Source organism: Dunckerocampus dactyliophorus, chromosome 15 (assembly GCF_027744805.1).
Source record: "Dunckerocampus dactyliophorus isolate RoL2022-P2 chromosome 15, RoL_Ddac_1.1, whole genome shotgun sequence".
NCBI classification, from domain to species: Eukaryota; Metazoa; Chordata; class Actinopteri; order Syngnathiformes; family Syngnathidae; genus Dunckerocampus; species Dunckerocampus dactyliophorus.
Window position 1 is genome coordinate 20,524,774 of NC_072833.1, and position 14,273 is coordinate 20,539,046.

Consider the following 14,273-nt stretch of genomic DNA (forward strand, 5'->3'; position numbering starts at 1 on the left):
AATGTCAATTACAAGGCCCTGCTCGGCTTGAGATCGGTGAAAGAACTTACGGGTGGTCCAGTTGTGCCAGGTGATCCAGGAAATCCTCGTTCTCCTTTGATACCAATACTACCAGGAGTTCCTGAATGGTTTACCATGGAGCAATCACCAATTACCATTTTTTTTTACAGTGAACCTTAAATATTCAGTGTTTGCATTTGTCTTCAACTTTTAATAAGACTCATGTGTCTCATAGTTTGAAGTAATGTTGTCACCTGGGAAACCAGGCTGTCCTGCAGGTCCTGGGGGTCCAGGGATGCCAGTTGTGCCACTAAAGCAGTTGACACAGGTGTCACCCTTTTCACCTGAAATCAAGAGAGGTCATATTTTTTATTTTTTTGTTTTTCTCTACATCCATGAATATAGTTGCACCTTTCTGGCCCGCCTCTCCTGGGTAACCCCTCTCTCCCGTCAGGCCAGGACGCCCAGAATCACCAGGAACACAGTTTGGTCCTCCAGTGGAAAAGCCTGGAGGTCCAGGCGGTCCTTGTGAGCCTGGCAACCCAGGGCCTCCAGGGCGACCCGGAGGACCTGGAAGAGAAAGGCCTGGACTGCCATTATCTCCCTTTTGGCCTCTCTCTCCTGGAAATCCCGGGGGTCCAGGTGCACCACCACCACCACCACCTGGAATTCCTGGCGGCCCTTGAGGTCCTGTTAAACCTGCCCAAGGACAAAAATATGACTATGGTTCTTAAAACTGCTGATATTTAATTTGTGTTGTATGTTCTTCACCCACCTGATGGTCCTCTCTCTCCTTTGAGGCCAGGTGATCCAGGGAATCCGGGCTCCCCTTTTGGACCAACCTGTCCTCCTGTCTGTCCGCCAATCACCTGGTAGGACAAAGAGCAACAAGATGTGTTCGAGGCAGGACATGCTTCCCTTTACTGATCAGTTAATATACAGTTTTTTTTTGGTTAACATCCAAAATTTTTGCTAAAATCGGTTTGCCCGCTTGACTAGTGTACGGGGTTTGTTTCCATCTTGGATCAAGACCAAGACCAAATCTCGCGATACTTACTTGTGATCGCGCAATGTATTGTGGGCCCCCGGCGCAATTTTTAGGGCAACAGTGTTTGTTTAGATCTGAACTGCTGCTGCCAGAGAGAGATACACAACAAACACACGGACCACAAAAAAGAGAAAGGCAATGGACCTTACCGAGACAAGGGTGCAGGCCCCTTAAAGAGGTATGTAAAGTTGTGTGGGCATCTCTACCATATTCCAAAAAACATGTATGTTAGGTTAATTAGTGACTCTATAATTGCCCAAATGTATGAATGCTAGTGTGAACGGTTGTTTGTCTATATGACTGACTGCCGATCAGTCCAGGGTGTATCCTACTTCTCGCTCAAAGTCAGCTGGGATAGGCAATGCGCCTCAAAGCTGGTTGCCACTCGACTCCCGCCATCCGCAAGAAGAAAACGCAACACCACTATGCAGACATGTTTGTGGTGTACCATGGTGAAGTTAGTTTCACGTTGGACGATGGATATTTGGTAGCTGCAGCGATGGTTCCCCCTCACTGTGCCCAGACTGCTGTGTCATTGTGCGGGGAGCTCGCATGCGAAGTGCTGCTCTAACCGCTGGTTGTTTATAGTAGGGTCTGTCAACAAATTACTATTGTGTTGAAGAGAGTTTATTTAAAAAAATGTAATTTTCTAAATCACACCACAAACTGATCAATAACCGTGATCTATAACAAATGATTAGTCCTACCCTGAAAGCATTTTGCGAGCCCATTTTTTCCAATCTTTTTCCAACTCTGCATAGATTTTTTGTGGCATGAGTGCAGCTGTTCAGCTGTCCATTCGTTATTTGTAATTATTTTTGCACTGTTTTCTGCATGTAAAACTATAATAATTGTCTATAAAATGTGTTTTCTGGTAAAATGTTTGGACGTCTAAAATGGATTAATTGGATCTACATTATTTTCTATGGGAAAACTTGCCATGGTTAGGTCCGTTTTGGTTTGAGTCTGACCTTCTGGAACGGATTAATGACGTTAACCAAGGCACCACTGCATCAGTTAATACATGATGGTTTCCTCTTTGATTTGTTTAAATGAGGAAGTAGTTTCATGCGTAATAGCAAGTTTAGGATACACACCACTCCTGGTGGGCCTGGGTATCCACGGTCTCCTTTTAGACCCTTTAAAGGAAAGCAGCATTTCATATTAACGTCCCGTTAAGATCCGTGTTAAATCATTTACAAAGAAAAGGTGAATCTTACTCTCTCTCCATCCCTTCCTGGAGGACCTGGCAAGCCCGACTCCCCTTTGAGTCCCTAACAGAGCAGGAAATAAAATTGTTATTATCAAATTATTATTATTAGTCAGACATTTGGTGGAATCACTTTAACTGGACTCACAGGGAAGCCTGATGAACCAGGATCACCATCTTTGCCTGGTTTTCCCTGAAAAGAAAAAAAAACATGATATGTACTGTATATTATCCAGTTTTTAAAAAAACTGTTGTTTTGATAGATTTCAGCCCTTTAAAAAACTCACGCGTTTGCCTGCCTCTCCTGGTTCTCCCTTATCCCCTTTCTGGCCACCAGGGAAACCCTGCCAACACAAACACAATATGAACGAGTTCATCAATATTCTGACTGACCTGAATGTCATTTGAATGTAATTGCAAAAAAATGGTAACAATCACTTACAGGAGGTCCTGGATAGCCTGGATCACCTGGGGAGCCGGGAAGTCCAGGGTCACCCTTGAGCAAAAGAGAGGGTCATTCATTGAGGATGATGGCTATCTAGTAGTGGTTCTCAATTGTTTTCTGTCAAGCCCCCCCAGGAGACAGGTGTACATCGCCAATGCTCATTGGTAGCATGTATTACTGGGTTGCAACCATGTGACCAAGAGGCAGTCCACATCACTTCTGGTAGAGATGGTGGAGTACTGACCGAGTCGTTCAAAACTCACGCTTCTGCGTCACTGTTAACTCGTTCACTTACCCCGCTCCTAAATTAAAATGGAAAAAAGGTAGCATTTCTTTAACTGTACAACTGTTGCTTTAGTTGCATTTATATAACTAAATGTATTAACCCTGTGGAAAAAGCAACAGATTTGGTCCTTGCCTCAAATCAACTCTCCTTTCCACTTCCTGTTCCTTCCCAAGATGCTCTTTAATGGGCGCTCGAAGAAGACGGGTGCTTACAGGCGCTCGAAGAACCCGGATACCCGAGCATCTATAGTTTACGGACACGAGACACTCGCATCTACTACTCTTTATTAATTTCACCTCTAAAGTGTGCAGCATTAACTTGCTAACTAATCTGTCAGTTTCTGAACATGTGCTCTGTGACAGGTTCAGTAACTTGCGTGTGTGAGTTTCTGTGCTGGGCTCTGTGACAGGTGGTGTTCTTTTTTTTTTGCGCATGCGCTCTGTGACAACTGACTCGAGTGAATCGAGTATCTGATTCACTTCAGTGAGTGACTCATAAAAACTTGAGTGACTAACTTCAGGTGATCCGTTGGGGGCACACAATGAATATGACTACTGTAATTTCTGGTGTGTAAGCCGCTACTTTTTTCTCACGCTTTGAACCCTGCGGCTTGTACAGTGATGCGGCTAATTTATGGCTAAAACTACAATTCCCATGATGCTTATAGCACAGCTTCAGGAAGTAGTGAAGTGGATGCTAATACTGTATCATGTTTTGAAGTCTTATGCACCGATCATGTTTTGAGCTGACAAATCTTAAGTAAGTTGGATGAAGTGTAGAATTAAAACAGCTTATATTCGGACTGCTTAGTCTGCCAACCGGCACTCTTGTAACAATTTAGCGTGGGTTGATCGGTCATGCCTGAAAAGTGTGGCGCATGGATGACGTCACATAAAGGCGACTGCTGTTGTGATACGCTGTGCTCACATATGTTGCTCTAAAAGAGTACACGTTTGTGACCTTCTGTCTTGTCAAAGAGTGACTTTAGACGTCCTAAAACTATCACCAGCGGGTTGCAAAAGGCTGGACTATTGCGGGATGAAGAGAAGAGGCTAATTTGCCTCGAGACCAAAGACACTGAGAGCGACAATGAAAGAGAGAAAGACTGACAAAGTGTGTGACGAAGAAATTATGAGGCTGTTCAACTGTAAAGAAGAGGATGAGTTTAGTGGTTTTAGTTCCCAGGAGAATGATGGGGACAGCGATGAATTACTTTTTGGTAGGCTAATGTATTACACGTACTGTTCGGCACTGTTTGGAAAAGTTTAAAAACTCTTTCTGTGTACTAAATATCCCACGTTAGGACGTGGAGACCTGCGGTTAGACAGGTGCGTCCTATACAACAAATCTTATTTCCTCTTTAAATTTAGTGTGTGCATCTAATATACCTGTGCGCTCTATAGTCCAGAAATGACAGTACATACAGTGTCTTTGTAAAATGTTTGGCAGACTAAAGCGAATCACGGTGCATGTCGTTGAAATTATTTGCTGTAATTGTGTGAGTGTGCATGGTGTGTTGCATAAATACATGAAATGGTTGAAGACAAGGCCATCAAACAGTAGTAAAGCTTATCTTCCGGGTCAGACATAATGACGTAGCAGATGAAAATAACACTTCGAACATGTCTATCCGCATCCTTACACCAAATCAGTCTGCTTGAACACATTCTTGTATGTCTTCCACCGTTTCGCTCTGTCATTTTTCCGAGGGGGTGTTCATTTAATAATTACTGTCACGTAAACAACGCAATCGTGACCCTGTTAAGTCGCTCCCTAGTAGCCTACATTTGACATGAGCAGCCCATCTACTAGATTGCATCGCTCTGCCAGAGCATCGCTTTATTATGAGAAATATTTGTTTTAAAAAGGTGAAGGCCAGACTTCCAGACTTCCCCCTCCTTTATATGTTAGTTCTCCATTTGTAATATTGGCGGTATATTGATAGTGTTTGAGTAATTTTGCACTTATACAGTTGGATGAAACGATATGAGGAAATCTATCATTTTCTGTTGTGAGGTAATTCTTTCTGTATTTCCCATTTTCATGAGCATTTTCGAGTTCCAACAGTATTTTAACTTTTGCTTGTTGTTGGTCACTGCAAACTGGATCGTGTTCATACTCGGCTCCACTTGACGAGAGAAACAGGTTCAGCAGCTACATTTCCCAGTGTTTTTTGTTTTTTTTCCGGAACTTTTTTCCATTAATGATGGACTATTGTAATAACCTTTCCCATAATCCCTATTCGAAAAATTTCCGGTGTTCCTTATTTGAATAAACCGGTGTCCCGGCCAAGTGATACAATCTAGTGCCATACTGTATATGGACTCCTCAACTGTAGGCTACTGGGAAGCAACTTAACAGGGGGGCGACTGCGTTGTTTATATCAAATTAATTATTAAATAAACACAACCTAAAAGACTAATTTTGTGTAAGAACACTGATAGACGTGTTAGAAGCATTATTTTCATCTGCTACATTCATTATGTCTGACGCGGAAGATAAGCTTTCACTGCTGTTTGATCGCATTGTTTTCAATTATTTCAAGGCTTCATGTCATGCAACACACCATGCACACTCACACCATTGGAGCAAATCCATTCAACGACATGCATCATTATTTGCTTTAGTCTGCCAAACATTTGATAAAGATATTTAGTGGTCACATCCACTGTTCCCCAGCCCGAGGCAGCAGTGGTGTTCAAGATCCCGCTGTAAATGACGATGATGATGGCTGGGTTTGCTTTGGTTTGAGTCTGACCTTCTGGAACGGATTAATGACCTTTTGAAATAGTAATGGCAAAATTGAAAAAAACTCTGCCGCCTAAAGGGTTAAAGTTTGTAAAATGTAACATTTGATCATGTTAAAATGCTGCAGATTAGATGTCAAATTCAGGTTTATTTAAAAATCTGAAAGTTGATTTTTGTATTTTACATCAGTGGTCCCCAACCTTTTTTGACCCACGGACCGGCTTGTGTTCCCACAAATCTCCCGCGTACCGGGGGGGCGTCGTACATTATAGCAATCTTATTTAATGTATGTTATTTATTATGTATTTTGTAAAACTAAGACATGAACAACATCACATTAAAAGCACAAAATGAATGCCGACCCACCATCCACCAAGCTTTTTTTCCAGAGAGATGATTACATCGCTGTTTGACGTGTGTGGTGAAAGGCAGTGCGCTAGCATGAATTAACTTGAGACAAATGTGCACATTAGCACTCAATAAGTCATCAAAACCTTATGCATAGTATAGCATAGTATAGTATCAGGTGAAAGAAAAATGGTAAAAATACAGTAGTAGTCTTTCGGCGGCATGAGAGCAAGTTAACTCATGCACAATGGACATGCGACGGATGTAACAGAGAGAATCCGGCCACTTTTCAAAATAAAACATCATTAAGACTACAAATTTTGTGGAAAAAAATAAAAAAATAATAATGGAAATTATTTTTTCTTTCTGTGTGGCCCGGTACCGGGCCGTGGCCCGGGGATTGGGGACCACTGTTTTACATGTTTTATTATTTGTATTTATCTATTTCTTTTCTGTTTCTGTTTCTTTTCTTATTCTTTTCATATTCTTATTACAACTACAGAGTTGTCCGTTTTTAAATCTCTTTTAAAAACTCACTTATTCAAACCGGCTTATGACACACGATGGTTATATGTACTTTAGTTGTGATTCTGTGCCTGTATTTTTATTTTATTTTATTGTTTTAGTGGTTTTTATTCTACCTTTTATTCGTGTTTTTACTCTTGTGAAGCACCTTGGGCGCCATTGGGATGTTGTAAGGTGCTATACAAATAAACTTTGATTTGATTTGATGAAATCATTGTTGATATTTAATGTGAGAAATCATTAACATGATCAGTATCTTCACATAGATGAATATCAACATATAGTTCAAGGTCAATTGAGCAAATTGGCTATTTCAGAAGTGCGTATCAAACTGGTAGCCCTTCGCATTAATCAGTACCCAAGAAGCAGCTCTCGCTTTCAAAGAGGTTGGTGACTCCTGCATCTGTATGATCAGTTTTCAAAGTAAAGGCTCTTAAATCGAACTCAACTGGAGTCTTCATTGAGAACCTATAATGTGGCTGCTGAGCCAGCAAGTAGAGACCAAACGTTAGCGGAAGCGGAACAACCCTATTAGTGAAACCACTATTTGAGAAGCACTGCTGCTATGCAGCAGGAGTGTGACAATATCTCCATATGGCGAGATACACCAGGTCCCCAATTTACGAACATCCGACTAGAGAACGCTCGCAGATACGAACACAAGCCGAATGGTCTCGCAGGAGCGGCGGAAAAGTCGGCGGAAGTCGGCAAGCGAAGTAAACACACAACAAGAGAGAACATGGCGGACACGAGCGGAAAACGGTTGAAAGATGCACCGGCAGCCTACAAGTCAGAAGTGTGGATGCATTTGGGGTTTGACAGTACTGATGGGGGAACAAAGCTGGAGAAGAACTTTGCTACATGCAAGAACTGTTTCACAAACGTTACGTATACTGGAAACACAACGAATGTGCGCAGCCACTTGCAGCGCCATCACCCAGAGCTTGTAAACCAAAAAGCCGTGGCCAGACCACCGTGGGGGCTCTACTTCAAGCAAAACTCCCTTTCAACTCCCCCAGGTCAAAGTGGATTTCCTGACCAATATATCGCCAAATCGTGAGAAAACCGTTATCGTGAGCCTTGTATCGCGTATGGTATCGAACCGAGAGGTTCCCCCACCCCTACTATGCAGCGTGAGAGGCTGCATAGGTTTGCTGTCCTCTAGTGGCTGAAGTGAAAGTTGCGGCCTGAAGCTTTACAAGCTGCAGATGCTGCTCTCTGGTGGAGAGGACTCGGAGTGGCAAGGTTTTCATGCTTTATGTTAGTTTGTGACGTTGTCTTATTTTGTAACATGGACCAATCAAATTCCAGAAACTATTTATGGACATTTAAAACATTTTTGGATGCTGAAGTTCAATCGTACTACTGAGTATCTTGTTGCGAGGGTACTGTGAAAGCCTCTGAGCTGGTTTTTACCTTGTCTCCTCTCTGGATCTCTGTCTCAGTCGGCCTCTTCTGTTCCCCGACTTGTCCGGGCGGCCCAGCAGGTCCCGGTAAGCCAGGTTCCCCCTGCGTTCACACCCAAATGTGCACAGAATGAGATGAATGAAAGACATGAAAATGCATAGTGGACAGTACCTTCTCTCCCTTGGGTCCCTGGAAGTTCAGGCCCATGTTTCCCTGTTTCACCAAGCAGACAAGCGTCAGCAGTCAAGCACATGTCATTATGGAAAATAATGATAATAATAATAATAATAATAGTGTGAGCTCACCTTAGGTCCTGGAGGACCAGGAGGACCAGGTCGACCCTGCAACACAACAACACAATTAGCCTCACCTCAACCAGATATGAAGCTCATGACGAAGTGACATTTACCTCAATGCCTCTCGGTCCTGGAGGGCCCAGTGGACCTTGATACCCAGGAGGTCCTGGAGGACCCTGACACATTTAAAAACAGAATTGTAGTCGGGTCTATCTCTCCTCAGTTGAATCAATGAAGCACGAAGAAGACTTACGGGAACTCCTGGCAGTCCAGGGAGCCCCAAAGCTCCTTTCTCCCCAAAACGATTAGTGGAGATCACGTCACCTGGATCGCCCTTTTGAGGAACATTTTAAATGTGAGGCGGAGCATGTTGGGGTCTCCTAAGTCAGTCAACTAATATTTAGAAAGGACACTTACCTTGGGTCCAGGAAGACCAGGTGGACCCTATAGAAGGAGAACATTAGTTAGCATCCATATATCAAGCGAGTCAGAGAATATCTGACTTCTACTGCAGACTGACCGCCCGTCCTTGTTGTCCTGGGGTTCCTGACGTTCCCGGGAAGCCTCTTTCCCCCTAGACAGCAGAGGACGTCAAAAAACGTTAACATGAAACCTATTCCGTTCTTCTCCATTATTTTTCCACACATACTTTTGTCCCGTTGCAGCCTGGTGTTCCTCTTGGGCCTGGAGGTCCATCCTGCCCTGGGTGACCCTAGGAAACAGGGAGTAAGTAAAGACAAATTCAAATCCACCATTTGGGGAGCAGAAAGACATGGAGGTGTCTCAGTAGCTATGTTTTAAACTCACAGGAAGGCCTGGTGTTCCTGGAAATCCTGGTAATCCAGAAGGTCCCTAGGAAGATGAATCAGACTTTAAAGGGACTGTTTGCAACTGGCTCAAAAGTTTCAAAATGCTTTTTAAACCAAGAAATATAAGAAGAACACCACTGGCTAGCATGTTAGCATTGGTGTTTTAAAAGAACAATACCAAATTACATGAAATAGAAGTAGTAGAAGTAGTCGTTCGTTTCGAATAAGATGACTGGCATTCATAGCTGTCACTCACGGCTGTCTCGTGCACATGCACATGCACATGCTCGTAGAGCCATAATAATTTAACTATTAAGCGTTCTGAACAGCTAAAAAGAGGCAGCTAAAGAATGCACTTAATGGAATGCAACTTTCTGCTTATAAAGCCTTCCGAAAAAAATCCTCCAAAAAGCGCCAACAACGCCCCACTTACATCATGTGACCTGCATATTAACCAAGCTACAGCGACATTGTTATTATTATTGTTATTGACATTGTTACGCCGAAGAACTACTTTACTGGTGTAGTCACACATTGCTAGCTACTAGCCGGCTAGCGACGAGCTTCACCACACACTCGCTCATAGCGCGACGGCCACTGCTGCTGTGTTTTTATTTTGGAGTTTGGAAAAGTTAACTTTAGGTGTAGCGTTCGTTTCTGTGAAATCAATGCGCCTAGGAAGGAAGTTCCGACCAAAGTACGGCAAAATACGCAGTAAGTATTACTTGTTATCACGAATGTGCCTGTTACTCCATGGTCACAGCACGTAAATGAAACCATACAACGTTGTTGGAGGTTTTTGTAGGCTTTGTAGGCAGAATAGGTGTGTCCCATTTTGTGCATTAATGAGCTGCCTCTTTTTGTTTTTATATCCTTAGAACACACAGAAAAGTGAAAGATGTGTGTTCATGTCTTGCATAAGGATGGTGGATGATGGGCAAAATAAAAAAAAAAGATACCAGTTTTCCTTTAAATTTGCAACAATTACATTTATAGTTCATGGCACCACCCTTGACAAACTAGCGTCATTTCTGGAATTACGTAATGAGGCTAATACCGCTCAGTGAAAGCAGAGGAAACAAACTTCTCGAGGTAGATCGTCGACTTGGTTCACTATATTTTTCAACAAAATAGTAGTCATACTAAAAAACGTTGCTGCTGGATGTTCACAGTACCCGAGTGATACTGTAAGTTTGTTTTCTTTTCCAAAAAAGGTTTAAGACAACGATGGAGGAAGCAAGTGTAGAGAACGAGACACAGATGGACGCCCACCTAAAGTTCTGTCCTTTGCAGTGATCATTTCACTGATGATTGCTTTGAAGGAACACCTTTACGGATGCTATTCCGCCGGTACACAGGAAAAAACAAGACACAAGACATAGAAGAACGACCACTATGTCAAAGTTGGCACACAAGAGCCACACGAGAGTAAGTCATGTCTTGTTTACATGATGTCTTCTAAACACTATTCCATGATAGCAACAAAGCTGCATAGCATTGTACATGTTATATAAACATCTGTTTACCACATGTTTACTGTGGGCGGCGGTGGTCACGGCGAGCATTCATCCTCGACATGCGGCCACATGTCCATTAAAAGCCGATTTAAAACAATAATTGAAGGAAAAGCAACTCCAGAGTAATTTACACTCACCATCTCCATGTCTTATTTCATCTCCAAATGATTCTCCCTTTTCAAAAACTACTGACACATCGCTCGAATCTTCGCTATAATCACTGTAAACATCCTCTGTCAAATAGAGCGCTATGTTTGTGTAGCTGAGCATACTACCCCCAGTACGTCACTTCCTACTTCGTCATGGCTGGCATCGTGAACTATAAATGGAAATTTACCATTCACGTTCAACAAGTCGAAAAATGTCATCAATATTTTTAAGCTAAGTTGATCAATCATGTCGATGGACCCTTTAAAGCTGCAGTGACTTGAATAATATTAGGGACATCTGCTGGCCACAACATATCAAAATTATTTTCCACAATTAGTTGGGAACAGTACAAAATATGTTCAATTCTCACTCTTATTCCTTTTGGGCCATGTAGTCCCATAGGTCCATCACTGCCCTGAAAGACACAACATATTTGGAGTACAACCACAAAGAAATCAATCATTTATGCTTGGCTTTGGTTTTGTTTGCCGCCACTGACCTTCTCTCCTCGGCCTCCAATCGGCCCTTCAGGTCCCGGGAACCCTGGCACTCCTGGTTGTCCGGTGAGTCCTGGGAAACCCCTCTCACCCTGACAAATCATGACATAGATTTAAGTCTAGATTCCAACGCAGGTTTATATAATCATGCAGCACCTTTGCTCCTTTGACGCCGCTGCAGTCACATTTGGATCCGACACATCCATGGCACGCCTGTTGGAGAAAAGCCATTTATTTTAGCAACAAAACAGATCAGCATATTGAAAAGTGACACATCTGACATTTCTATCGAAGCCACGGGAGGGTGCTCATGCAACCTGAATAGAATGAATAGATAATGCAATGCTCATCTCCGCCACAGGAGGGCGCTCACGCATGGCTTCATGCAACATACAACAGCTATTCTTCCCACAGAAAAGTCAGAGGATTCTGCAGTTTGTTTGCTGATGGCACGGCAGCTGCAAGGTCATTGTGAACGGAACAACAACCTCACATCATGTGTTTGGAAGAACCAAAATAAAATAAACCTCCTACCACAAACATGACCAATTCACATCGGACACTGGCTTGGTGGGAAAGGAAGCTGACAAAAGGGGAGAGCCGAGCTTTCCCATGCTTGTTGAAAGCGGGCATGGACTGCACGCATGCCAGGCACTCAGTTTTAGTGAGAACCACACAGCGCCATGAAGAAGGACAGACAAGTCAGCATTCTTCTACCAAAAATAAAAAAAATAAAAGTGTGTGCCTGACTGCATTGGGATGACTTTTAGGGATCTTCCACAAGGCGGCAAACCACCAGTAAGGTTTGGCTTCACAAGCACACACAGCTATTTAGGAAATAATGCCAGTTTGGGTCGACTTTGATTCATTTCATTCATTCACGATTGAAATTATATGTACTCTTTTTAACGTGACTGAGCAGTTATTTTGTGTATTTGTACTTTGAAAGTAGTTTTTTTTACTGAAATGTTTTCTTTCATGTATGGTACACGGCTACATTTTCAATCTTATCTGTGACTGAATAGGAAAAGAATGTAAATAAAAGGGAAAAACTGCCATGCGGCCACGTTTCTGCTTCGCAATGTCACAGTGCATGTTGGAATTTATGTTTCCCCCTCAATGGACCACAGCTCCCCAGTACCCGTAGCACTCATGCAGCCCCGACCGTGATACTACCACCATCATGTTTGACTGTAGACAAGACAGGATTATTGGACAACGATGGCTGTTTTATATTCAGTGGATAGTAAATCTATGCATGCTTTACACTGACTACTACAGGTGTAATGGTACTTCCTCTAGATCAACACATTTTGTACTTTTTGTGCTTTTTCAACGCTTTCCCACCACATGTACAGCAAGTGTGTGTGTGTGTGTGTGTGTGTGTGTGCATGCTTCCATACCAGGGCCGTGTCACCAATTTGCACATTTCTGTACTTAGTCTTTTAAGTACTGTACATAAGTACAGCAAAATACAGTGCACTGTCAGTCGTTTCCGGTCATTTACGGTCAAAATGTGCACGTAGGAACTAAGCTGTGTACAGAGTAAACTTATTGAAGTGTACTGACGTATGTACTGTATTCCATTTGAGACACAAATGGACTAGTCCAGGGTCACGGATTTGATTCCCCGATTGGCACAAATTTTTGGATTAAAAGATCCAGGAAGCTCTACGTGTTGGCAGTAAACACAAACTCTAGACCGGGGGGGGTGAGGGTGTGTGTTTTGACAAGCCCTGGATCTCCAGATTAGTCTCTGCTCTGCTTCAGCTCAATGCTGTCTGCTCTGGCGGGGCACTAACTTGCTTCTCTGTCAACATTCTGTGCATCATTCCTCATTTATTTAGCATTTGTTATAGCACTTAGCATTTTGAACACAAATGTGAGTGCACTTATGCACTCGAAATGGTAAGTATAAGTATGGAACTGCGTGAATTGAGACACAGCCTTGGAACACTGCTTCCTTTTTCTGTTTTACTTTGTAGTTTTAGCATCTCCTGTCTCTCCTACCCGTTTCCTCTTCATGTGCACACCTGTGAGCCTTGTTATGTCATCAGAAAATGTCTGACTGCATAGTAATATCAGAATAAACACAAGATAATATAAAATCATAACTCTGATATTATCACGATATAAAAAGTTAAATGCTGATGTTGAGTTGTGTCTATGGAGGTGAGCTGAGCTAAATAATCCACATAAGAGTCAAAGGGCCATGTAATCTACTTAGAAAGGTCACTGAGCTGCAGACATTCACTCCCTCCGTCTGGATCTTTCTCCCTTTCTCAGCCCTATTCGCGTTCCGCTTTTTCCGTCACGCCAAACAAGCCCAGCCATCAGGCCTGAGGGGGGAGTCTGAGCTCCCGCCTGCCCGAACTGACAAGCCAAGACCGGCCTGCTGGTCTGTACACAAGCAGTCATTACAGAGAGTGCTGCATTGTCATCATAATGCAACAAGAAAGGTGTGTGTGCTACAATAAATGTCTACGGTTGCAATATTTACGCTAGCTTCCGAAATGGCCATTATTCCATCTATTTATCATTTTTAACCACTTTATAACATTGGTCCATCACTTTAAAGGTTGCTTACTCCTTCCCCCTCCAAACTTTCTGGCGCGCACCCCCCAAAAAGACCTAAAGTGTTGGTCGGCTCGTAGTATTTCCAGTGTGCATACAACTTGTTAAGAGGGTCCACAGCCCACCTCCCCCGATTTCAGATCAACATTTGCAATAATGCAAAGATTAATCACCATTGTTACCTAGCGAGACAGGAAGCTAACAAGCTAAAGCTCATCAATGAGTGTCACTGAGGGCGTACTGGCACCAGGACACGCCATCGTACTGTGCTGCATTCCTGCCTCTCTTGGCCCCCTGCTGGCCTGCACCCATACCAAACATTCTGCAGCTCAGCATGTTTGCTATTCTGCTTGACTTTGTGGGTTATTTCCCGTCTTATTTTGAGTCATTCCGATTATTTATTTTGTACAAGG

General features: G+C 42.9%; 1 protein-coding gene across 1 annotated transcript in view; it reads right to left on the reverse strand.

Moving 5' to 3' along the window:
* col4a5 (collagen, type IV, alpha 5 (Alport syndrome)) overlaps window positions 1–14,273 on the reverse strand; it is a 36,345-nt gene that overhangs the window by 11,576 nt on the left and 10,496 nt on the right. The window contains exons 2-22 of the mRNA XM_054753199.1: window positions 11,443–11,499; window positions 11,289–11,378; window positions 11,160–11,204; window positions 9,121–9,165; window positions 8,963–9,025; window positions 8,834–8,887; window positions 8,731–8,757; window positions 8,567–8,647; window positions 8,427–8,489; window positions 8,323–8,358; window positions 8,189–8,230; window positions 8,027–8,119; window positions 2,701–2,754; window positions 2,546–2,602; window positions 2,407–2,451; window positions 2,269–2,322; window positions 2,146–2,187; window positions 776–869; window positions 412–699; window positions 255–344; window positions 51–121 (exon numbers count right to left, since the gene is read on the reverse strand). Coding sequence (XP_054609174.1) covers window positions 51–121; window positions 255–344; window positions 412–699; window positions 776–869; window positions 2,146–2,187; window positions 2,269–2,322; window positions 2,407–2,451; window positions 2,546–2,602; window positions 2,701–2,754; window positions 8,027–8,119; window positions 8,189–8,230; window positions 8,323–8,358; window positions 8,427–8,489; window positions 8,567–8,647; window positions 8,731–8,757; window positions 8,834–8,887; window positions 8,963–9,025; window positions 9,121–9,165; window positions 11,160–11,204; window positions 11,289–11,378; window positions 11,443–11,499 — 1,491 coding nt within the window. The remainder of the gene's footprint in view (window positions 1–50; window positions 122–254; window positions 345–411; window positions 700–775; window positions 870–2,145; window positions 2,188–2,268; window positions 2,323–2,406; window positions 2,452–2,545; window positions 2,603–2,700; window positions 2,755–8,026; window positions 8,120–8,188; window positions 8,231–8,322; window positions 8,359–8,426; window positions 8,490–8,566; window positions 8,648–8,730; window positions 8,758–8,833; window positions 8,888–8,962; window positions 9,026–9,120; window positions 9,166–11,159; window positions 11,205–11,288; window positions 11,379–11,442; window positions 11,500–14,273) is intronic.